Genomic DNA, 27,258 nt, shown 5'->3' with positions numbered 1-27,258 from the left:
CACGCTTGCCAACCTAATCCAGAAGACAGGACTGGTAGCGTTCAGTTCGAAATCCATCAGACTCTGGAGTAAAAGAAAATAATTCATGGTGTAACTGTACGACAGCAGGAATTGTCCTGGATATCATGTCTACAATGTGGTCCCCCGAATGAACCACCTCTGTAGAGATGGATACTTACGCTCCACCGGCGGACCCGCGATGATGATGGTGTCTCATAAGATCATCGTGACAACATTGTGGCTCGATTAATTCAAGCTGAGGATAAAGCTTAAGACGGACTCTCGACGGATAGTAAGCACGCAGGAGTCCGTTCTGGTCAAGGCAATGGGGCTGAGAGGTTTCGAAGAATGAATAATCTTCCTTATTCTTCGAAGAATTTGATAATTTGGTTGTCTCCATAACCCTCAAAACCCAGAGGGAAGTCAATAAATTCATTACTCTTTTACGATACACTAAAATCAGACGATCGGCTTAAGGTCAAAGGTTATAGCAGTGGTACTCTCACTTTATTGCCCCAGTCTGGCAGAGCTAACTATAGAAACGTGAAGTCTGGGAGAGATGTTAGGACAAGGGAAGGCACTATATCATCCCACTCCTCTACGAGAGATGAGGAAGCAGAAGTGTACAGGTTACAGGGTAGCCATACCTGGTACCACTAAGGTACTCCTCCTCACACTGGTACTGCTGCTCTTCGCTGACCATGACGCATCTCAGGCTCGCAACACATACTGCAGCTCAGTCCATGTTACCAGAGGACCTTGTGTATAATGCTTACCGCAAGGTATTATACCAGCAAATAATTCTATTGTTATAAAACACACAATACCTGAGTTTCTCTACGTTACACAGAAATGTACACTGTAAAGATACGTACAGTATTTATCGAAAATTCATAAGATGATCATAAGCTATCTAAAACTGTGATTCAGGTACTCGACAAAACAAGAGCGGTCCCCCTGCCCTGGAAAGGAACAGGAGGACGAAGATGGGGACGATCCAGCCAGCCACCGACCACTACTACTAGCAAATGCCTCGCCTCCCCAATACCCCGCCTCACGCGGCAAAAGCCCGAGAAATGATACACGTTTCACGAAGCAAAATATATCTGACGTAAGAAAGACAAGTGCTCATAAACTGTGCGTCGGCGAGAAGACAAGGAGAAAACAGATTTATGGGCCGCTGTGAAAAGTGACCTGCAGAGAGAGAGAGAGGGTGAGAGAGAGCTAAAGGGAAAAACAGGAAAGAGGGCGGAACAGATGTAAAAGCCTGGAGGATGTGACAGGAAACAGAAGCTGAGAAAGTTAAGGGGAGGCAAGCATGACGGGGGCAAAGAGAGAGTCGGGAGGATAAAGTGTGAGGAAGGAAGAAGATAATAAAGGTAAGATGGCGTTCACATATGATGCACACCACGCCAACGACAGACTCCCTCCCTCTCCATTCCACAGCTGGGTGCCTCTCTTCCCCATTCCTCCCCTCGATGCTGATCTATATAAGCATTCATGGGAGCCCATGCAGGGCCTCTATACACCTCCTCTCGGTCAGCAGAGCACACCTCAACAATGAACTGTCACATACAGAAGTACCAGATGTGAAGCTGTTGTTGGAGGAGGGCGAGTCGTCTGGGCAGGAGAGGCAGGTGTCACAGTCAAGAGACGTCGGTTAAAAGACGACACCAACAGGCAAGGCAGCGACGCACCGCTGGATCTGCCTCCCCTGGCGGCGGAAGTGTAGGTTGGGGTACGTACGTGCCATTAGTTTCTCCGGACATGACAAGTCGTGTGGCCACACGAGCGCGCCCAGGCCCACAAGGTGAGGCTGGCACCACCCATCCAATCGTCCCACTGCCGGCCAACCGTACACATGGACAGCCAACCTCACCACTACACCATCACTCGACTGTAAATCCACAAACATATGTCCTCAGCAACACTTGTTTCCGTGGAGGTGGCAAGCTGGCTTGACTACCGGAGCACTTTGTTATGACTGGGTGAAACGCGGAAGAATATCTCGTATCCTCAGTTCGACTCTCCAGAGGATGCTACCGAGATTATGTGTAATCGTCTTCTGTTTACAAAGATGAGAAGGCTGAGGATGAGTAAAAACCGGCCACCTTGACCCAACTGCTGGTGGGTGACGCAGCAGTACTGGAGTGTCACCACAGGCGTGTGTCTCCTCCAGCAGTAGAGCTCGGGCGACACAGGACACCTCACACACACCCCACTCAGTGGCTCACCTTCTCTCCTACTGCAGGTACAACGCCTACCTTACCTGGACGTGCAGAGTGACACTACAGCAGGCCCCAGGTTCGCCTTGATATCATAATTCATCACTGTATCTCATGCCAATCTCGTAATTCCTGGACCATTAGTTAAAACTGAGAGACACGAATGTAATTCAACAACATCATGCTACACGTTCTATTTATCAGGACAACACAGATTTGAGGTTTAAATTTTGTTTTTCATCGTATCATGAACCGCAGGATATTCTACATGTTTTACTTCGTGGCTGCATGTCTTCCACTGACGTATTTCTGACAAGAAATAACCACAAGTCTGGTGCTGACGATGGGCTCAGTGCGGGAAGACGTCAGCTAAGGAAACAGAACTTCCTGACGTGTAATAACGATAGGTCCAGTGCAGGAGGACGCCAGGCGAGGGAGCAGAACCTGGATGTCGATTGGAGCGAGTGATAACGAGAAATGGTGCTCCTCACTGTACATACTCGAGCCTGCTTGACCACACACTTACACTTGCGTCTTTTATCTATCAACATCATCCTCAGGTCCTCCAGTTCCTCCCTCCCTCTGACGTGGTCGAACTAGCCGCAGCCACAAACGGATGGAGATCTAATCGCCCCTAGCGAACACATTTCCTGACGCATATCTTATTCCCAACTGCGCGTTTCCTTTGAAGATTCAACCTCTTCAAAGGAATGAAAGCAAGAAATGAATGAGAAAGAAGAATGAATTAAACTTACACTGCCACCATTACCTGCTATGGTTCGTGGCGAAATACCATCATAATGATTATAGTATGAAACGTTAAATTTGGGTCCCACTCTGAAGGTGGGAGTGGGATTAAGCCTCCCCCCCTCTCACCCCTGACGGTCCCTCCTCCGTCTTCGGCATTTACATTTCCAAGACAAACACAAACAGTCGAGTGAAAGTCTTATTTCCAGTTCCTGTTCCGTCCTGCCAAGTCCTCAACTCGCCGTGCGAGCGGTGGCCCAGACGGCATCACACATCCCTCCCACACCTGATACAGACGTGGAGTAGTAGTACTGGTCAGCCCCAAGGTGCATGATGCGGATTTGTTCATACCATCTTAACATCTAGAGCAAGATGGTGTGACCTCTGACCACGACGGCACTCCCCTTGTATCCTTGGGTGGGGTGGGTCGTCTTAGACTACGTCAAGAGCCGTTAAATCCCACACTCTACAACACTAAAGTCACGGAAACCGTTTGCCGTATGAGTAACCCGGTGTTCTGACCACGTCCCTCCGTCACTGGCATAACCTACCACCTCACAAGTCCATAACCTCACGGAGGTTTCTGCCGGCAGGTGCACGACACCTCAAGCCGGACGTATGGAGGAGGGATGGTTCCGCCCTTGACGTTGACCCGGACCCAACCCCTTCACACTATCGCCACCATTTGTACACATTTACTGCAACAGCCACAGCCGAGACTACGAGCGTGGACGAAGCCGTCACAAGGTAGAATGAGAACCAGATGTCTCGTCAACCGACTCCAAAGGGCATGGTTATCCGAGGACGACATCAGCGTGTGAGGTTCTAGGCAGCTGAAGAGTTAGAGAGTTGTGGCAACGGCCTCGGGTTTGTGACGGAAACAGTCGCGGCTGGAGACCAGAGAGTACGTACAGCCAGGAGGCGAAGTGGAGTATCCTGCACAGGTATCCCCGGGACAACGCCTGAGTGTAAGGTAACTATAGAGTTCAAAAGGTTGGTACGACGTCAACAGATCTGGGAGAGAATTGCTACAGCTGGTGACTGGCGATAGTGAAGAAACTGACTGGCAGACTAGGGTAGCGCTGTTCCTCTGGTGAGGTGCGAGTGGAAGTTAACTGGGAAGATTGGATACGATATCCAGTCTCGTTAACTCGGGATAACAACAGTCAATATAATAGAGCGTCTGCAAAAAAAAAAAAAAAGAAACTTTTCCTGCAAACATCCAAGAATCTGGAGCCATCCAAGAACCTCCACCCGCCTAAGAGAATCAAAGTCTTGGATTACCAACGAGGAAAACTGGGCGACTGTATCGTAATGGAGCTCCTCTCTACCACTATCTAAAGACTTCCAGGTCTTACAGACCGTGGCTGGGGCAGAACTGATGCTCTGTGCCGGTAACCCCGGCAAATCTATGGTGCAGCCCATGCTCATATTGTTAGCGGAAGCGCAAAAGGATTACAGGGGTCGCTAAGGGTCTTTACTCAGACCCCAGTGGATCACACATATCTTTCCTTCAGCTTAATTGTCGGGAAACAGAACCATTTGTCCATGAACAAATATAAACTGCTGGGTCGTGTAGTCTTGAACTGTTACCTCGCTCGAGTTGGTTGTCGCCCTCTGGGATCTCACACAGCCTTCCACTGTACAGTACAACACGCAACACATCTCACCTCCAGAATTCTGAGTGAACAACTGGTGTGTGTGGATTCCAACCAACCTCCCTTGCGCCAGGTTGCATCGCATCTGCTCCTTGACCCACAATACACCTTGGTATTGTCAGCATCAAAACAATGGTTACATGCGGAATACAATGGCAGCTTTAAGAAGACAAGTTTCTAACGAACTGTTTAGTTAGCATAAATCCTCACTAGAGGGATGAGCCGGTGAACGCCAGTACTGGAGGAACGAGGCGAGTGTTGCGACGGAAATCAAAACACACTCCTCTACTCTCCCGCCGCCTCTGTGTCTGGACGTAGTACTACTGGCGTGGCTCATCCAACGATTTATTTATTCTAGTCCTCAGCGCTGCGGATGAATCCCTAAACAAAGATATAAAGGAATGATCGAACGCATGTAAGATACTTGGAAAAGAACAAAGAGGTACTGAGGGGGGGCACAGGTTACACAGTACAAGGCCTAATGACCTTCACAGGATGTGTAACGCCACTGCGATAGAGCACAGGGCAGTGAATCAAAGATCCAAATGCGTATGTATATACATAGCAAGCAGGTAACTGCTTTCTATATATATATATATATATATATATATATATATATATATATATATATATATATATATATATATATATATATAACGTGGAGAGAACTAAAGGGTCTGGTAAACGAATGTTGAAAAGCGACTGAAGAACGAAGGAGGGACGAATATGAGCATGAACGCGAAAAACGGGGGAAAATGATCGTGGGGAGAGAGAGAGAGAGAGAGAGAGAGAGAGAGAGAGAGAGAGAGAGAGAGAGAGAGAGAGAGAGAGAGAGAGAGAGAGAGAGAGAGAGAGAGACTAGCCATTATCAGCAAGATGGGGTTGGCCCACTTAAATTAACCAAGAGCAAGTCGCGTCCGCTCCGTGATGTTTTTGGAACCGTCTGAGAATATACGTCTTTATGGAACCTTGAGAATGATGACAGACTTGATCCTTCTCCTGTACAGTTCAAGCAGCTTCATGTATGACCAACTAGATGCACCAGCCTAGGCAAAGATGTTTCACGCAAGCCTTCGTGAGCCACACTTTGGCCTGGGGTCAGCAAGGAGCCGCTTCATTAGTGCACACACGGCAACGCCAACAGACACGTTACTCTACCACATCCAGTTGGCAGAAGTGTGTTCCGGGAAAACATTCAGGAGAGCCACATCAGACCACAGTCAAGGGCACAGCAGTTCGCGTACAGGTTGGACCGATATATCAACAGATGGTAAAAGCATACAGATAACGAACCTACCTTTTGAGTCCCACAGGAATCCGCATTTCCTACTATTGTTTGATAATAATTAGTACGGACTTCGTAGTTTTTCTTAGGAAGACGGACATCAGAAATTCTAAAAGAAGTGCCGAGTAGCGGGATATTTACGTTGAGCCAGGAATCAGTTGGCACTGAAGGATTTCATCCATGCCTACGTCCTGTCGAAGGCACTTACGACCCTGACATGCTCGCCCTCATCAGGGTACGCCCTTCCATCGCAGACACGATGGCCAAGTGCATCATCCAAAGGGGACATGAGAAGACCACAACCAATGTGCTAGAGTTCTGACAAGCTAGAACACCGGGCTAACAACTGCTGCCCCAGCAGACCATCTCAATCACAGGATCCACAAGGCGCAGAGCAGACAACAGTGGAGAAAGTTGGAGCTCAAGATTGATCCACAGACAAAGGTGACTTTCAAGAGGATGGGAAACACCTGCCGGGATGATCCTCGTGGATTTTAGACCAATGGACCGCCAGATCCATAACGGTGTACATGACGACAAAGAACAACGTACTGAGGCCCGGACCATGGTGGATCCCTACTGGTGAACACAAAAGGAACAATGAACAGTGGTCCGGGCTATAGTCAGAGAGATCCCTACTGGTGAACATAACGACAGAGAACAATGTACGGTGGCCTAGGCCAATAGTGGAAATGGTGTGTATGACCGACGCCCTAGACACTCTCGTGGCTGTGACCACATCTCGATAAGCCTTTCATACGGCCAAGAACAATTAACGACCCACACATTAATAACGTCAAAGCACCATCTGCGAAAGAGAGGAAAAGGCATTTCCTCCGACCCTTGTTGGAAAAGATAAGCCAGTTAAGGTGAAGGTCAAAGCTCGTAGAAAGTCCTTAGGATGTTTGGACAAGCGGAGGATCAACATCCCTTCAGAGTTCCGCCAGGTGGAGGAGGCATATGAAACCTGATCGAGTGTTGTCCAGGAGAGCAGTCCAAGCCATGGGTCCCGCTACGCTGCGGCGTGTATGGCAGAGACCTATAGTATATAATGCGTGCTGCTGTATGGGAGGATCCTGGTGTATGGGAGGGACCTATAACATTTGGAGGGTCCTAGTTTACGAAGGGAGGATGAGGAGGAGCACGTGTTGGAAGGTGGGGGATGGAGGTTGGGGCTGGTGTGTGAGAGGACACTCAAGTGGGGAAAGTGGAAGTTTAGTGTGTATGTGTATATATATATATATATATATATATATATATATATATATATATATATATATATATATATAGCTGCCATTTGTACTGCAATGAAACTACAGACTACTATTCAAATCCAGGCCCCACGAACCTCCCCATGGTTTATCCCGGACGCTTCATATGGCCTGGTTCTGTCCACTGACGGCACGATCGACCTCAGTATATCACATCGTTCCAATTCACTCTATCCCGTGCACGCTTTTCACCCTCCCGCATGTTCAGGCCCCGATCGCTTAAAATCTTCTCCACTCCATCCTTCCATCTCCAAATTGATCTCCCCTTTCTGCTTGTTCCCTCCACTTCTGACACATTTATCCTCTTTGTCAACCTTTCCTCACTCATCCTCTCCATATTCCAAACCATTTCAACACACCCTCTTCTGCTCTCTCAACCACACTCTTATTATTAACATATATCTTTCTTACCCTTTCATTACTTACTCGATCAAACCACCTCACACCACACATTGGAGGGGTGAGGTATGGTTCTTTGATGGGGTGACGCAACGACTTTTTCCTCTCTCTCAAGTCGAGGAGACCTTTTACTCCAGTGAGAGTTGACATGTGGAGCGACTCTGTCCACATGAAAACGATGGTCCAGAACAAGACAAAAACAAAGACATGCAAGATAAGGGGTCTAAGAAAAGAGTGAATTTGTAACAAGTCTCGTCTGGGTAATGCAGGGAGAGTAGAGCAACGGTGTTAAGCCTTCTTAGGTGGATGTGTGATTTGCATGTTACGGGGAGAGAGAGAGAGAGAGAGAGAGAGTTTTCCACGTCGTGTTGATAATTGGTGCATGGAAGAGGATGACTGGCGTACCACAGGGAAGGAGGCTGAGGGCAGGCGCAGGCACAGCTCGTGCATGTAATGGATGGATCATGAAGAGAAACAACACAAGCAAGTCATCATGTAGCAGTGCATGAACAGACACTTAAGAGAGACACAGCGAGACTTGGAAGGAGGAGGAGGGTGGTAGGTGGTGCTGGTGGCGGAGGCAGCGCCTGTTGCCTTGCATGATAAGCTGTGGCGTGTCAAGAACCACCACCAGGTAGGTACAGGTGTGTGGTGAGCGCCTGGCCTAGCCTAGCCTGGCCTGGGTCGGACACCTCCTCATCCTCCGCCTCACACCCACCCGAAAGAACCTTCAAGCACGCGCCTGGTGCCCCACTATCTCCAGGTCCTACACACACACACACACACACACACACACACACACACACATACTAATGCTTGCGTACAGGACTGGCAGCTTCCTTCCTCTCCTCACCGTCTGGAATGGTGAGGAGACTGACTTTTAGTACTCAGTTCTCTCACGAGACTAACTTCAAGCATTCAGTTCTGCATTCAGTTCTATCACTAAACTGACGAAGCATCTAGTTCTATCAATAACTTCAAACCAGTTCTAACGTGAGGTCACTTCATGTATCATCTCCTCACAGAGTGGTACACCAAATTTTTTCCAATATCATATGAATTTCCGCGGTCTTGTGACAGCCAGTCATAATCTTTATGGTTTCATTTTGCTCGGGTTCTTGTATCAAGAGGCAGTTGCCTAATACCCTACCAAGAGACCTTATATTAGACCACGTTCATCATCATGGAGATTCTAACATCACCATCAGTACATCTGGGTTGTACTCAGCAGCCACAGTTCTTGAGAACTTTCAGCCAAACCGTTCACTATAGAATTAGTTCCTGTGCAGGATGTGATACAAGAGGTTTCTTACTTGTTCTTAACTCTGATGGTCAACTTTTACGTACGCCAGCTTAAGTCCTGAAAGTGCTGGCTTTCTCCGTGGAAGTGGTATGGCTGTGTTTACAGTTCAGGATCCAAGGACACCTGTTATCCACGCCACCACAACCTTCCCAAGTGCCGTGTGTTAGTTATCCTCCCTCAGTCCCCGAGGACCTCAAGTGTGGTAAACTACCCTTGTCTCCCATCGGAGCCAGGATCAGCAGCCTCCCCGAGCATGGTTTACACAATCAATTAGCGAGGTGACACCGGCGGCACAAATCAAATCAATCAGGAGGGAGGAGCGGCTGTTGAGTCTGGGACTCCTCTCCAGGCGCTGACCAGCTCGCTCTCACCTCTCGACGATCATCCTGTGCACGCTCCCACCTCACCTCTGACAACAGACGTAAAGGATATTGTCTCCCTCAGCCCCTGTAAAGCCCCCCTGTATCATCCCTGTGTTCTGTGTACTTCAAGTATCATCCCTGTGCTCTGTGTACTTCAAGTAACACCCTGGCGTGGTAACATGGCTTCCCCAAAAGAAACCCTAAAGTGGTAACATTCCTCGGCACAGCAGCCTCCAGTCCCACAGAGCAAAGTGTGGAGAAATGAGAGACGATGATCGACCTCTGAATGATGGGACGATGCTCAAGAAACACCAGGAACCAAAAGCATTCTGGCAAAGGAGTTCGTTGACCACAGGGACACCTTCGAGGCAGCATCAAATCTCTCTTACAGTTAACAGTAACAAAAACACATCCCCTGGCACAACAACCTTCCCTCCTCCACGACCCCAAGGCATCATGGCCTTGGGACACACCGGAGGCGGAGGAGGAACATCACCAGCCGCTGGCTTGGTGCAGGTGAATGACGGTCAGGGCGTAACGTACAGGTGCGGCGAGACGAAGCTAGCTGGGTCCAGCGAGGCACAGAGACACCCCACCTCCCTCTACACTTGCTGAGTCGGGATCTGCTGCCACCAACACCATCATCATCAGTCCACCTGAACTAGTGTGAAACGTCTTGACATCACCATCATCGTCAACACCCACTCGAACTGTCACAGAATTTTTTCTGTCATCTACCTCGACCATATGGTACCTTGCAAGGCAAGCGGAGTATGATATCTTGCAGGCATTTGGAGTATGATATATTACAAGCACTTGAGGGTATTGTTCATTCAAGATGTCTGCCGCTATATCATAATGACAGTAACTACACGGAGTCGACTAGTCTGTGCAGAGGTGGGCTAGCGTCTAGCACTATCGCCTCCCGCTAGAGTCTAGCGGGAGGCGAGACTGTGCGGCTGTGTAGCAGGTCTACACTAAAGGCGGTGAAGCGATACCCTTGTAGACAGACGGTTAAGGGGAGAGTAGGGGGTCTGTCTGTCTCACTCCAAGGGAGGGTGGAGGAGGAGGAGGTTAGTTGCAAGTACAGTGTCTTCCTCCCTGGCCTGCACTGTGTATCACGGCTGTGAGAGGTGGCAGCCATCACCACCAGCAACACCCGGCAACAACCAACACCCGACCCGGGTCACCCTCCTCACCCGCCCGCCAGCTCCCCACCTGATGCTCGCCTCTCGCACCACCCGACACGCCGCCACATGAGTGTCCTCCTTCAGTTAACAGAGCGATTATCCAGGAATACATCCACTACGTTACTCCAAATGGCCTGCAGCCAGCCAAGGTCCCACGGCCTCTGATTCAACACATTTGGTCCCTCATTTTGGGGTCCAGTCCCTGTAAGCGCTAAGCTAATTGACCGCCCATCATTAGGGGAATATGACCTCATTCCCCCATGTGTTATATAGCCTCTGCTCTCAAGCAAATTAGGGCTCTGAAATTACATAATGATTAAATCATTATCTTACAGCTAAACTATGATGGTAGGGTCCCCTGATGTTACTGGCCTGGTACAACTTGAACATCCGCACTCAACCGCTGCTCTCAATCCCCAGCAATATCTTTATATGCCACGACGGCGCGACGTGCAATTTGTTTGGCCGAGGCAGCGAGGACCACACTCAGTATTCTAAGGCAGTCGCGACGTCAAGTTACGTGTGCGTGCGAGAGAGTGAGGGAGGGGGTGCGGACAGGTGGGTGGTAAGAGGGTACCTGAACTAGGACCCCAACCTGTGACGAAGGGTAAGTAAAGCATTACGACCTGGTGGAGGGAGTGAGGAGCCTCAAGAACCCGGTTGGAGAGCCTCATAGCCAGGAGGCGGATGCCACCAGGACCTCCTCGCCTCCTCCCGACCAACCCCCACCACAAGTGGCTGAGGCGACCGTGGGTGTGCATAAACTCACTCCTCACCTCACCAGTGTGCACATGCCTCCCACCCACCCACCCGCACGGACCCCTGCCTGCTCGCCATTACTCTCACCAATTAGTCCTGCCTGTTTACTGTTTCAACCACGCCCATCCCGCCCACGCCCCCCTTCTCCTCCCATCAACAAACCTGCCTGACAACCTACCCGCCTCCAATCAACAACAAAACCCCTCATCACTCCCCCATACACGACAGTACGAGACGCTGTGACAACCTCCAGAGATTCAAGCATGGGCAGATCTGCCACACGCATGCCTTAGTACCAACTGGAAGTGGGGCAGGCAATATCTGCATGCAAACACGCAGGCACTGGTGCCTGACAGTGAGAAAAAGACAGGAAAAGGGGGCCAGGGAGGGTATGGGAGAGGGAGGAGGGAGCAGAGAGAAAAAGAGTGAGTGAGAGTGAGAGAGGGAAGCGAGGCGGAGGGAGGAGTCGGACAATGCACAACACACACACACACACACACACACACACACACACACACACACAACACACACACACGTCCATACATCTCACCAGCATGAAGACGTGAGCCAGCGTGGCCGGAGTGAGGTAGTTTAATCATTTTATCTACCGTCTCACCGGCTCTCGTGGGGCCAAGATGTTACAGGCACACTCGACAAACGAGTGGATACAGTCGCGTCTCAAGATACATCCAGGTGGTGCACAGTCACAGCCAGGTGGTGTGCAGTCACAGGAAGATGGTGTGCAGTCACAGCCGGGTGGTGTGCAGTCACAGCCGGGTGGTGTGCAGTCACAGCCAGGTGGTGTGCAGTCACAGCCGGGTGGTGCACAGTCACAGCCAGGTGGTGTGCAGTCACAGCCGGGTGGTGTGCAGTCACAGCCGGGTGGTGTGCAGTCACAGCCGGTGGTGCACAGTCATAGCCAGGTGGTGTGCAGTCACAGCCGGGTGGTGTGCAGTCACAGCCGGTGGTGCACAGTCATAGCCAGGTGGTGTGCAGTCACAGCCGGTGGTGCACAGTCACAGCCAGGTGGTGTGCAGTCACAGCCGGTGGTGCACAGTCACAGCCAGATGGTGTACAGTCACAATCAGGTGTGTACAAATAGAGAGAGAGAGAGAGAGAGAGAGAGAGAGAGAGAGAGAGAGAGAGAGAGAGAGAGAGAGAGAGAGAGAGAGAGAGAGATCGCTGTGGGTGGAGGGCCACCAGCCCACACCGCCAGGAAGGAAGCCTCACATTCAGCACTCGCACTACAGACTGATTTACAACTTACACACAATACATAATTTACAAGATTTACAACTTACGTATAATACATAATCTACAAGATTTACAACTTATTTATACTACATAATCTACAAGATTTACAACTTATTTATACTACATAATCTACAGCATTTATAACTTATTTATACTACATAATCCACAAGATTTACAACTTATTTATACTACATAATCTACAAGATTTACAACTTATTTATACTACATAATCTACAAGATTTACAACTTATTTATACTACATAATCTACAGCATTTATAACTTATTTATACTACATAATCTACAGCATTTATAACTTATTTATACTACATAATCTATAAGATCTGAGCGAATACTTTTCCCGGTGAAGTGTACACTTTTGCCATATGTGAAAGCACTAATATCACGCGACATACATTCGTTGACCCTGTCTGGTGGTCTGTTGTGCACCATCTTCTCAAGAGTTCTGCATAGGCAACTCGTCAGGGAGATGGAGGGCGAAATTCATCAGGTGAACTGTGTTTTAAGTATTGGTACAATTAGGCTGTTGGTCCATGAGGTGGGTAAAAATGACCCATGGCCATAACTCGTATTATACAGCGTTAATAATGGGTTAGCAGGTACACGTCTTCGAAGTCTCGTTGTTATCATAAAAGATACATACCATCCTCCCAAGGAGCACTGGGCCTTGCCCCTTGGCATGAGTTGCATCAAGTTCAAACTTTAGGTTGAAAACAAGATACTGGAAATTCTAACACTATCTACTTTCTGCATCTAGTCGGGAAAACTTACCATATGAAAGACTATGTAATACATGTAATGAAGTGTATGTAGTAAACCAATTTTGTAACTACTTGTGGAATGACACACACCTACTGGGGTCTGACAGAGACCCCTATGGGACCCCTGTAATGCTTTTTTTTGTGCTGCCGCTCACAGGATGAGCATGGGGGTGACAGTAAATTTGCTGGGGACAAATGAATCAATTTGCGTGATAGGCAAGTGCAGGTCAACCACGGGCCAAGAGCTGCTCGAATTCCGGGAAGGTCGGAAACCTCCTGAGATGAGACCCGGAACTAGTTCTTTTTTTTCACACAAGCGCACACACCCACCCTTGGCTCGGTGATAAAAAGAAATACCATACATCCAACAACTCCTCCGCAGGTAAAGAGGAGTGGCAGGCAAGCTGCTCCGTGTGGTTATGGCTAGCGTCATACACCTCCATACTTCCACTTACCAGGAACTTAACCTATAAACACAGCAAACCTGTGCAGAGGTAGGTACGAATGTGTGGTGTTTATACCTATTTATGTTGGGTGTAACTACTCTAGCTAGACCAGTTCGAAATTTACCAACAAGAGCCGATACAAACCTGAGTACAAAGCCACAGTATATGAGGAACATCCTTACCTTCATCGTCTGTCGCTGGGTCGCATTCGATGACGACTGCCGGCCGCGCCTCAGCCAGCTGCCAGTCGTCCCCACTGCCGTACAGGTCTTCCTCCGGTTGGCAAAGTGGAGGGCACTCTGGGCAGAAGTCCTCAACGTCCTTCTCCGTCAGTGTATCTCTGCTGAGTGTATCAGAGTCAACTATAGTCCTACTCCTGAAGTCTTCGTCGTCGTCTTCGTCGTCTGAGGAGTCGATGTGCGGGATCAAGTCCAAGATGCTGCTGACGGAGGCTGTGGCGGCCTTGGTTCCTCCCGGATCATCATCGGTGGGACAAGCCAAAGTAACCGACCCACAACGCGGGGAGTCGCCCGTCGCCTGCTGGGCCTCACACCCACTCGGCTCGGTGCCACCCGAAGACTCAACAGCGCCACCGTCAGCCACGGCGTCAACGGGACTCTCGTGCCTGTAAATCAAGGTTTCCTCCGAGACTGACCTGGGCACGCCGCCCTTCCCCTGAGGGTCGGTATCACAGGTGTCGCCAATCACTCCGGTGTTCAGTATTACGCTGGTGTTGTCCTCGTCACTCGACCCTAAGCTCCTGGACGCCGAAGACAGAAGAGACTCTCGAGAAGCCCAAGAATTACACTTGGCGAAAGAAATAATGTTGCTGCAGGTTGGGTTGGGAACCCTACGCAGGAAATTGAGTTCACTCTCCACCGGCATTCTCTCCTTCATTATCACTCCACTTCTTCTTCTTCGGGCTTTTACATCCCTCACCCCACAACCGCAGGAGTCTTGCGGGTCGCAGCAGTCAAGGGCAAGAGATGCCCGACGCTGCCGCAGCAACGGCTTGCAACCGCGAGCCTCGACCTGCGGGGCGTCGGGTGAAGACAGCGACCTCAGCAGCACCCTGTGAATGGCAGGAAGAGATGAACCTCCGAGCAGCCTGGTGATCGATCCGTTAACAAGGTCACGATTCTTGTGACCCGTCACCTTCGTCTTGAGGTACTGATACTCTTGTTCCTTCCACTCAATAGTCTGGCAGGCCCCAAAGGCTTCCTTGACGTCGTCCAGGTTCCCTCCAGCGTCGCGGTGTGGAATGTCATGTTCATCGGGTCTTCCCGCACACTCGCTGTGTAGCAGGTTGTACGTGCGGCCCTCCAGAGTCGCCCTTACCTTGGTCAAAGTGCGGATCAGGTCAACAGGAGATTCATGCGGGCCTGAGACGCTGCTCGACATCTTTGATATCCCTTCTTCTCTTATGTTCCATTGACGCACGTTGTACGGTACTGCCGCTATTTATATAAAGCCGTTGCGACTGGTGATTTGTGTCTGTCTAGTGGATCGTGACCACCCATGGGAGGGTTCCTCGTAGCCGTGAAGGAGGAGGAACACCACATCCACCTGCTACGGGTTCGATGTAGCTTACCTTAGCGGGCCACCTTCAAGAGTGTAGCTACCTCTCGCACGGTCTTCCCTTCACGACACAGCTCCAACAGCCTCCACGTACACGCCCGGTCTGATCTGGAACACATCAAAATCAAATTAGCTTGACTATGTATCAGTCACTATTGTTTACCATAGAGAGAGAGAGAGAGAGAGAGAGAGAGAGAGAGAGAGAGAGAGAGAGAGAGAGAGAGAGAGAGACATAGGGAATTGATTTTGATTGATTTTTGCCGCAAGAGCGGCATATTTATCGGCCACTCTTACCCACACTGTGGGCGGTGGCGCAAAAGGGGACACAAGAGTGCGCAGTAGGTTCAGGGATTGGTGGGCCTCGGTGATTCAAATACATCGAAGGCTACACAGTGAGAAAAGTGAGAAAAGTGTTCACAATGTTTGGGCAACACTGAATGAATCATTCGGCAATTTACGTGGTAAGTGAAGTATACAGAAGCTGAACAACAATGACTGGTACACGTATCAGGATATATATAACAATAGAACTATTTACAGTGAGCCACGGTATGATACACCTCAAGTATCCGAGGTAGAACATTGCTCTGGATGAAACGTTTGCACATATCTTGTAACGTTTGGTCAGAATCATCTGTGAAACTCGCTGATTTTACAACAGTCAGGTACATAATGTGGTAGGCTGTGGAAATAGCTTTGTTTGGCAGAGTTTACATTTGGTCTGTATATGATCAACAGGAGGGGAAAATTCTCATTAATATTCATAACTCATACTACATTATATACATATATATATATATATATATATATATATATATATATATATATATATATATATATATATATATATATACTGACACTTTTCACAGTGGTCGAGACGTGGCTGCTCATGAAGCAGTGTGTGGTCGAGCTTGATGCGTGTGTGGTGGCGAACTGCAAGTCCGGGTACAAGTGATCACAGGTGGCAGGAGTGTGTGGACTCGCTTCTCGGCCTTTTGGCTAAGATCAAAGTGCAGCGGGAGCGTGTTTGTGACGGGAACAGTGCAGTAGCTTCATCATGAACCGTTGGAGGAAGTCCAGGTGGTAGATGGAGAGTGTTGGGAGGGTCACGTGTGTGTTGAGGGCCTCTTAAAAGGAGGTGTAAAAGGGGGACAAGGATGGTCTTGTATGTCCCTTCCTATACCTTTTATCGTAGCCCTTGTTCTGTGGTGGATAAGGAGAACCAGACTGGGTAGACATTGACGAGTCTGGGAAGAACAAAGACTCAATCAACTATGCCCGGGGACACCGGCACAAATCGAAAATCTAAAAATCTCTATATGTTCTTCAGTCCTGGTGTAAAGTGTCAAGTTTCTTATGATATAATGGAGAGAGAGAGAGAGAGTGGCGCGGCGACAGCTGCAAGATTTGACGATGACGATTACGAGTGTTCTTCCACGTTAGTATATCGTCCAAAGGAACTACAAAAGGCTTTGTGAACTGTGCAATCTGGACTAGGATGAGGCGTATGAGGACGGCAGAGGATGGGAGAGACACGGTCGAAAACAAGGCTTAACTACATGACGGCATAACTACAGTTTTGATATTTGGTTGATGGTGACATTGTAGGCGGCTGGGCTGTCCAATTCTGATGGCTATCAAGGGTTCTCTGAAAAGCGACACAGGATGCTGTTGCTCGAAATATACGGTCATGTGCTTCCATCAAGCAAGTGCATTCAATACCGTTTCATTAAGGGGGATGAGGAAGCACAAAGGCCCCAGCTTTGTGCCTTGCTGGACGCTGCAGATAGAAGGTACGGAGGTCTGTCTCTTCTGAAGCGAGCATTCTGACGACGCTCACTGAGGAAGTCTGTCAGCCATATCGTGAGATTTCTCCGCAACCCTGGTATTGACGGCTTGTCTATAATGCGCTGTGTGGCGGGCTAATACGAACTCAAGTCTTGAAGGCAAGAGCCACAGAGGTCTCGTGTTTCTGGTTATATGACGTCGAGGAAGCTGATGAGGTAGACGAGGTCTTCATCATTACCAAACTGCTGAGGATCTAAGGAGCTATTGGTGTGGGGAAGCCCAGCTCACACACCATGACTCACGCAGTCAGCCCAGGATCGGGATGGTGACATTGAAGCTCGTACGTAACCCAGGAAGAAATTGTGGGTTTCCTGATTTCAGTATTGGGGTAAATATATGACGTCCTCCAGACAGCGAGGCATCCTGAATGATGAAAAACGAAATGCTGATGATGGAGCGGTGGTGGGTGGCTAGTTCAGGCAAAGACGCTGTTCAGTGTCACGTGTAAACGTCAATTGGTGAGGTGGAATGCGTTACCTTGAGGTTGTGTGAAGGTCTGGCGATTCCAAACTTACGGACTGACTCATGCGTCGGAGGTGGTAGGTAGGCTGGGAGGCAGATGGTGTCAAGGTGAGGGAGTCTCTGACAGATGGTGGCCAGGTGACAGTTGGTACTGTTGATCGACTTCCTCATGCGATAGATGAACAAGGTAGGGTAAGGATGGAGTCGACATGTTCAAACTCCTTTACTGTACATAACACGCACTTCACACCTGACCATCACAATATACACGATCTTACTCCTGCCTCGTCACCACATGAACGCCCCTCACACCTGCCCATCACCATATGAACACCCTCGCACCTGTTCACTACTGTATGCCCATCACCACACCAAACCCACAGTCTTACAACAAACACCTGCCCAACACACCCATTGTTTGCCAACAGGCAACCGCTTACCATAACACCACACCCACCATATGACAACGAACACCTACCCATCACCACGCTCCACCCATCGCCTGCCAACCAACTTCTACCCACCGCCACACCAGCACACCCGCTGTCTGCCAAACAACACCAACCCACCAGACCACCGTCTGTCCAGCGGATCACATCCTCTTCTCGGTAAGCGATCAATAGCAGGTACGGAAGCCAACCTGCCTACCCTTACCTGGCGTTCCTGCACTCTGCCAGCCAACCAACACGTCGCTCATCAGCAACAGGAATTAACCAAAGGATATGAGTAATGTGTGGTGATATCATCACAATCATTGTGGCACTGCCACATAAAAATGACATATCAAAATGCCAGGGTTAGTGAGGCGAAGGGCAGGGTGCTGGGTGACTCTGGGGCAGGTGAGGAAGAGGATACTGGGTTGAACTGTAGGCAGGTGAGGGAGAGGGCGGTGGGTGAACCTGGGGCAGCATCAGGGGGCACCACCACTCATGCACCTCCGCACTGCCCCGTTATACATGTGCCGCCCCACCGGAAGCCGAGGCCATCATTAGCAGGGCATTTACAGTCGGAGGGAGGTAAGGAGGGAGGGAGGAACGTACGTACGTACACCCGGCCTGGGTAACGGGCGCAGAAAATCACCCGCGGTAACCTAACCTCTCCTGCTGGAGCATCTCTCTCCCCACAACAACATGGTTTCTGAACACGCCAACACGATGATGCTCCGCCGTCCTCCTGAAGATATGCAACACTGGCAATGAGACGAGGCTAACAGTCCTGGACTCCCTTCTGCCTTCCTTCCTTCCTTTCGTCCACCGCTCTACTTCTGACAACATAGGAGCATCTTGGCCATAACACCTGCCGAGCAGCAGTTCCTGGCATAGGTTATCACAGGGGAGTGTGGTCTGCTGTCGCACAAAAAAAAAAAGACCTCACTTTTACTTTATTTTTTCCACTCGCAACTTGCGTGAGTAGTCTAGGGAGGCACTTTAAGAAATCATCCACCTCTTTATTGCCGGGTCACGTCTACAGTCTTTCGTAAGTAAGGTTAAATGTCACTGTAATATGAGGTGGTCATATGTATTTATCTATTTACCTGTTGCACAAGTCAAGGGAAGGGTTGGATGATTGTTACTATACAGCAACAATCTCCAGCAAGCGGAGGGAGAGGAAGATTGCCTCTTACTCAGTCTACAGTAACTACCTTCAACAAGCTGAGAGAGAGAGAGAGAGAGAGGTGGGTTTTCCTGAAGTAAATGGTGGCGTGTGCAGGAGGTAAACAAAACGATTACTTCATCAGTCACATAATCTTGAAGGCTATCCATCTCTGTATACAGCTTAGACGGGTCTATATACCTAAACCTTGTCCCGTAAGCAACAGTCTGACTTATGTATATCATGTCAGCTAGTCTGCTTGACCACACTGATCCTATGCCGGTCGTCAGAGAAGTGGCTGCTGCTGCTGGTGTTGTCGGAAGTTAACCGTCGCACGCCTGGAGAGAGAGAGAGAGAGAGAGAGAGAGAGAGAGAGAGAGAGAGAGAGAGAGAGAGAGAGAGAGAGAGAGAGAGAGAGAGAGAAAGGGGGGGCGGGGGCACAGTTGTAAAACTCCTTCCCCCGTCCGATACAAAAATGGGCAAATTACTCCACCCCCACCAACCCCTGCCTGGGGCCGCCCTGAAGTAAAGACTGCCCACAGTAACGGAGGCATAGATAGATAGATAGCTTGATTCCCCAGATAGATAGCTTGATCCCGCCGGTGACCCATAACTGTACCATCTTCACACCACGGGAGAAAAGGCTTTAAGAATACGAATAAAAAACTAGTACGAGAAAATAATAACAAAATAATGTAATACAAGAGATTATTCTAAAACTGCAGCTCCGCTTTATACCCAGAGTAATTACGTATTGTCGGGAGCATTTGAAGGACCAAGGTTAAGGAATCGTACATAGGCAGTGTATCAGTCAGTCTTGTTTGACGGTAAGGGGCCACTGGTGAACTCCATTACGACGAGTGTGTCCACTGTAAAGGATCAGCCACTGTTCCGCGACACTACACGGGCAACACACACACACACACACACACACACACACACACACACACACACACACACACACCTTCACACAACACTTGTGAGAGGGTGTGAGGTGCTAGGCTGGGTTTCTCGAGACCATGGGTCAAATGTAGTCCATGTTTCCACCAGCCAGGCACTACTTGCATGAAGCAAGCAAGAAGTCGCAAAACTCAGAACAGTTCAAAAGCCCTGAGACACACACACACACACACACACACACACACACACCATCCTCAGACGCAGACAATGAATAGGTTTTGAACTCGCTTGTTTACCTTCTTCCTCAACCAACCAAAGGCATCACTACGCAACGCCTTGGCGCCCCTCACACACACACACACACACACACGCAGTATGCTGAAGGTATATACAAAAGGACTTCATAAATAGATAGAGGGGTCGACAATTCTGTTTTTCCTCTCAACCAATAAACCCCACGCCATGTATTTTCAAAGTCCAAAATTATACTCTTTGTCTTCGTTTTATCTTCCGTCCCGAACCCCTCACTTTTCCCCTTGAAGCCACACGAAAAATCAGCTATTCACATGACTCTGCCTCCCGCCGCCTCCTCCCCTCTTTCTTTCTGTTTATTTTGTGAAGTACATTTAGACAGAAACACCTGCTCGCCTCCCTCTGTCTTGTGTGGGATGTCAGGTAAACCCTACAGCATCTGCCAAGCTTCCGTGGTGTAAAGTGAAAACCTTGCTTGCTACGAGGTCATTCTATGAGGTAAGGCCTGTAGCAAAACTACTGGTGGTCCCCTCTGTGAGGTAAGGCCTGTAGCAAAACTACTTGTAGTCCCCTCTGTGAGGTGAGGCCTGTAGCAAAACTTCTTGTGGTCCCCTCTGTGAGGTGAGGCCTGTAGCAAAACTACTGGTGGTCCCCTCTGTGAGGTAAGGCCTGTAGCAAAACTACTGGTGGTCCCTCTGTGAGGTGAGGCCTGTAGCAAAACTACTTGTGGTCCCCTCTGTGAGGTAAGGCCTGTAGCAAAACTACTTGTGGTCCCCTCTGTGAGGTGAGGCCTGTAGCAAAATTACTGGTGGTCCCCTCTGTGAGGTGAGGCCTGTAGCAAAACTACTGGTGGTCCCTTTGTGAGGTGAGGCCTGTAGCAAAACTACTGGTGGTCCCCTTTGTGAGGTGAGGCCTGTAGCAAAACTACTGGTGGTCCCCTCTGTGAGGTGAGGCCTGTAGCAAAATTACTGGTGGTCCCCTCTGTAAGGCGAGGGGTGTGGCAAGGCTGGGCGACTCCTATGAAGGAGTGTCAGCTTCTGCAGTGAACCCCCTTTTTTTTTTTGTGTAACAACTTATGTAATGAATATCAATCCACTGGGGGTCTGTCTGACAGAGACCCTTTGTAGCCCCTGCCATCTTTTAGCGCTACCGCTCACACAGGATGAGCATGAGTGGCACAGCAAACTTGCCGGGGATATCGGCACATGGTGGAGGCGACCATCGAGGCCGGTGATGGATCAGGGAGGCTGGGTGAGGGAGGAGGTTGGTGTCATCAGAGTAAGCAGCACTCCTCAACGCCCCGGTCGGTAGCGGGTGCTTGTAGCGTCACCCGCCTCCACGCCCTTTCCATCATCACCCATCACCAGCCAGTCATCCATCTCCATACCCTTTCTAACACGGACCACCAGCCAGTCACCCATCTCCATACCTCTCTTACCATCCACCACCACCCAGTCACCCATCTCTATACCTCTCCGACCATCCACCACCACCCAGTCATCCATCTCCGTACCTCTCCCACCATCCACCACCACCCAGTCATCCATCTCCGTACCTCTCCGACCATCCACCATCAGCCAGTCACCCATCTCGGCACTCTTCCCAATCACACAACACCAACAAAAGTAGGTCAAAAGTGGCACACTAAGTGTACTTTTACCTCACGTCGAGAGAAGTACACTTCATTGTGGCTGGTGTACCACAATACATAACCCTGATCCATCATCTCAATTTCAACAATAGCGAATAACTTTCTTTTTTTAATTCAATGGGACATTCTCTATGTGCCAAAGACACTTTAAGGTCTCTCGTAATGAGAGTCGAGTATTATCACATGTACCAAGAGAACCACGTCTCCTTCCTGACTGATAAATGGTGACTTTCATGACACTCCTGATCCACCCCTCCACCCAACCCTAACTCGTGTGGACTCGCCAAGATGGCTGGTCAACTTACGGGTCGCAATCCACAAGTCAGAAACCGTAATTCAGTCTTATAATCACAAGACACATTAAATAAACGACGATCTCGAGTCCTGGTATTATCGTTTGTGTCTGTAACAAGTCTGTACTCTCTATCAAAGGTGTCGCAAGTTACGAGCAACAGAAAAAGTTTCATACGTGTGTGTGTGTGTGTGTGTGTGTGTGTGTGTGTGTGTGTGTGTGTATGTGTGTGTGTGTATGTGAAAAACTCTTCACATATTCTCACTTCGTCCCACGACAACAAACCTCGTACTTTTTTTATCATACAGCCACAATCGTCAAGTTATGTTAACATATCAATCTTTCTCCCAAGTTCTCCCCCAGGACTGTGGATGACTCCCTCCATCTCTTGGCCCTCGCTCAACCCCAGAGTGTCTCAGGGGTACTTCCCCGGAGGAACTAATTTTCTTAAGCCATATTTTGTCATTTCCTCTCAAACATTTTACACGTACGTCTTTAAATGGAGCTCTTGTATTCATTGTGTAACTGTAGTATCCCCTACCTGCTCTCTACACCTGATACTGTAGTATACAGGTGGGTAACAACAGGTGATCTTTCTTGTCCAGTTTAGCATCACTAGACGTCAGGTTCTCCACATCCATGGCCCCTGGGGCTGCACGGACAGGCCCCGCCCGATGGTGGCACGGGACATCTTCCATCTGTTTTAACTACGTACCTGAGCTTTTTAGCTGGACGTTAGCCGGACGTAAATTGTTCTCCTTAATCGAACTCTAAAGCTAAATTGTAGCTGACCTTGAATGTTATCCTAACTTGAGCTATTTAGCTGTGTGATAACTAAGTCTTGTCCTTATTCCCACTTACGCTATTTAGCTGGAGTGGTAGCTGACCCTTAGTGTCATCCTCCCTTGAGCTATCTAAGCTGTACGTTAGCTGTTCGTGAGTGTAATAACTCTCGCATGTGTACGAGCAGACATTTTCCATTTAACCTTACCTTATGAGCTCATGATGATGATGATGATCTGCAAAGCAAAATGACTGCACTCGTGCAATATCATTTACAGCCTCTTATCTCCCGGGTTAACCTAAAAGTGTGTGTGTGTGTGTGTGTGTGGTCGGCTGGCTGCTGACGCCAGAGGCTCCGGGTTCTATTCCCCTAGAGTGACGAGGGCGACCAACCCCCCCCACACACACACACCTGTGTGTGTGTGTGTGTGTGTGTGTGTGTGTGTGCGTGTGTGTGTGTGTGTGTGTGTGTGTGAGAGAGAGAGAGAGAGAGAGAGAGAGAGAGAGAGAGAGAGAGAGAGAGAGAGAGAGAGACAGAGAGGAGTCATTCCTCCATTCCTGCGTGGGCAGGTTCCCAGACCATCAAACGATCGGCAGGTTCAACACAGCGACCGGGACTCGTCCATATGCATAACATGTGTCACCACCAACTGCCAACCTCACTGGAGAGGAGGTGCCGGTATGGATCACCTGGTCACACACACACACGTAACCCCCCCCCGGCAGCAGCTGGTCGTAGTGCAGCTTTAAATGAAATCTGAGAACGTCATAACATATCACGGGGGGCTTCAATAACGTCTGTCTATCCCTCACTGCAACTGAGGCCCTGTGATAATACACATACGATGAAAATAATCCTGAACACGGATATTGCACGAATGGTCGGTTATTTCTTTTTTTCTAATTCTGTTACACTGCAGGAAGAACGTGTGTGTGTGTGTGTGTGTGTGTGTGTGTGTGTGTGTGTGTGTGTGTGTGTGTGTGTGTGTGTCTATCTACTTGGAATTCCCTTTTTGTGTACATTGTGGGGAAGGAGTACTACTTCCATGGGGGGCCTTACCTACCTACCTGTGCAGTACGAGGAGAAAGGTCGTTCTACGCTCGTGGGGGCCTCCCTCGCATCGCTCGAGCATCATGCTATCATACAACTCATATAAAATGTCCATGTTTACGTCTGCACTCGCCTACATCATCATTAGGCTTACTACCTCCACCCACGGTTGTAATACCGTAGACCTACCACTTCAAATATGTTATTAGCTCTTTGCAACGACCCTTCGCTGTACTTCGTGTCCGTAGTTCGACCAACGAAGAAAATAAACTTTTCTAAACCAAGTATAGAAATCGTCCCTCTTTCAGGACAAGAGGGGGTCATAATGCCTCTGTTCCTAAGACATCAGGACAAGAGGAGATTATAATGCCTCTGTTCCTAAGACATAAGGACAAGAGGGGATTATAATGCCTCTGTTCCCAAGACATCAGGACAAGATGGGATCATAATGCCCCTGTTCCTAAGACATAAGGACAAAAGGGGATTATAATGCCTCTGTTCCTAAGACATCAGGACAAGATGGGATCATAATGCCTCTGTTTCCAAGACAATCAGAACAAGAGGGGATTATAATGCCTCGTTCCCAAGACATCAGGACAAGAGGAGATATAATACCTCTATTTCCAAGACATCAGGACAAGAGGGGACCATAATGCCTCTGTTTCCAAGACAATCAGAACAAGAGGGGATTATAATGCCTCTATTTCCAAGACATCAGGACAAGAGGGGACCATAATGCCTCTGTTTCCACGACAATCTACTTCAGAAAAGAAAAAGTTTCTTTTCTGTATTGCCATAGAATTTTCCCAACTCCGCGAAAGCCCATTTGTTCTGTCAGTCAGAATTGCAGTGGTTAGCAGGTTTCTACGCCTGATTTGGCAAGTGCCATACGACGTGACGACCCCCTCGTGTGGTCAGTGTTCATTAAGATGTCCATCGTGCTTGTCCCCACAGTTGACTGGTCCACACGACACATGAGCCAATAACCTTGATATAAGACAAGCTGCTGGTCTAGGTATAACATGATGGTCGGGACTCGCCACAAATATCATGTGCCCATGACCTTTAGTGTGGGTAGTACAACAGCTGTTTCCTTGACGCTAACGAGGCTGTTAATACGAGGACATAAACCCAGACATAAAGAGCAGGTTCACACAGACTAATGAACGGCTGGACGACACAGCAGCTTTTTTTACACACACGGAAACACCACCTCTCCTTCCTTCCCTGGTCAGGCGGGTGGTCGAGCGATCACTGGATAAATAACACACACCAGTCACACACCACACACAGGAACTTCGTCTGGAGCACTGAAAGAGTGCGTCTAGTATACCGACACCCGGTCTGAGTCGATCTAGAATTCTCAAGTCATGTTTTCTAGTTCTGAGTCGATCTAGAATTCTGTAATAATATTTTCTACATCTGGGTCGATCTAGAATTCTCAGTCATCATATTTTCTAGATCTGAGTCGATCTAGAATTCTCAAGTCATCACATTTTCTAGTTCTGAGTCGATCTAGAATTCTGTAATAATATTTTCTACATCTGGGTCGATCTAGAATTCTCAGTCATCATATTTTCTAGATCTGAGTCGATCTAGAATTCTCAAGTCATCACATTTTCTAGTTCTGAGTCGATCTAGAATTCTGTAATAATATTTTCTACATCTGGGTCGATCTAGAATTCTCAGTCATCATATTTTCTAGATCTGAGTCGATCTAGAATTCTCAAGTCATCACATTTTCTAGTTCTGAGTCGATCTAGAATTCTGTCATATTTTCTAGATCTGGGTCGATCTAGAATTCTCAAGTCATCATATTTTCAAGTCATCATATTTTCTAGTTCTGAGTCGATCTAGAATTCTCAAGTCATCATATTTTCTAGATCTGAGTCGATCTAGAATTCTCAGTCATCATATTTTCTAGATCTGAGTCGATCGAGAGTTCTCAGTCATCATATTTTCTAGTTCTGAGTCGATCTAGAATTCTCAGTCATCATATTTTCTAGATATGTTGAAAATTTCCCGTAAAAAACAACAGGTGGCCCTTTGCTTATACTCACACGCTTCGTCTTTTCCTTTCAAACTTCCAAGTTTTCAATATTTTTCCATTGATTGTTATTTTTGCTTTTTGCTTTCAATATTGTAAAGAAAATGGACTCTCCTTGAAAGATGAAGCAAAGCTTTCTTTCAAGCAATCTGCCTGGCCTGGCCCTCATGTCTTAACCTGGGAGTCCAGTGGCCCCCTTGTCTTAACCTGGGAGTCCACTGGCCCCCTCGTCTTAACCTGGGGGACCACTGGCCCCCTTGTCTTAACCTGGGAGTCCACTGGCCCCCTTGTCTTAACCTGGGAGTCCACTGGCCCCCTTGTCTTAACCTGGGAGTCCAGTGGCCCCCTTGTCTTAACCTGGGAGACCACTGGCCCCCTTGTCTTAACCTGGGAGACCAGTGGCCCCCTTGTCTTAACCTGGGAGTCCAGTGGCCCCCTTGTCTTAACCTGGGAGACCACTGGCCCCCTTGTCTTAACCTGGGAGACCACTGGCCCCCTTGTCTTAACCTGGGAGTCCAGTGGCCCCCTTGTCTTAACCTGGGAGACCACTGGCCCCCTTGTCTTAACCTGGGAGTCCAGTGGCCCCCTTGTCTTAACCTGGGAGTCCAGTGGCCCCCTTGTCTTAACCTGGGAGTCCAGTGGCCCCCTTGTCTTAACTTGGAGGTCCATTAACCCCCTTGTCTTAACCTGGGAGTCCACTGGCCCCCTTGTCTTGACCTGGGAGTCCACTGGCCCCCTTGTCTTAACCTGGGAGACCAGTGGCCCCCTTGTCTTAACCTGGGAGTCCACTGGCCCCCTCGTCTTAACCTGGGGGACCACTGGCCCCCTTGTCTTAACCTGGGAGTCCACTGGCCCCCTTGTCTTAACCTGGGAGACCAGTGGCCCCCTTGTCTTAACCTGGGAGTCAGTTTTCCCTCATTTTCTCGACATGTATAACTGTTGTTCACTATTGTTTAGTCTGGTTTATTAGGAAACTTTGAAAGTGGTAATCACTTCTCTCATTCTTCTCTCTCCCATTGTGGCCAGATTTATAGTCTCAAATCTCTCTCTCTCTCTCTCTCTCTCTCTCTCTCTCTCTCTCTCTCTCTCTCTCTCTCTCTCTCTCATTTCAGGCATCGTCTT

The 27,258-nt window shown here is 48.8% G+C and overlaps 1 protein-coding gene across 2 annotated transcripts in view; it reads right to left on the bottom strand.

Moving 5' to 3' along the window:
* LOC139767267 (uncharacterized) overlaps nucleotides 1–27,258 on the bottom strand; it is a 606,901-nt gene that overhangs the window by 452,651 nt on the left and 126,992 nt on the right. For both annotated transcript variants that reach the window (XM_071696579.1, XM_071696484.1), the window contains exon 2: nucleotides 13,862–15,365. In XM_071696579.1, coding sequence (XP_071552680.1) covers nucleotides 13,862–15,080 — 1,219 coding nt within the window. In that variant the 5' untranslated portion in view covers nucleotides 15,081–15,365. The remainder of the gene's footprint in view (nucleotides 1–13,861; nucleotides 15,366–27,258) is intronic.

This window comes from Panulirus ornatus, chromosome 1 (assembly GCF_036320965.1).
Source record: "Panulirus ornatus isolate Po-2019 chromosome 1, ASM3632096v1, whole genome shotgun sequence".
NCBI classification, from domain to species: Eukaryota; Metazoa; Arthropoda; class Malacostraca; order Decapoda; family Palinuridae; genus Panulirus; species Panulirus ornatus.
This window is presented reverse-complemented; position numbering and strand designations above follow the sequence as displayed.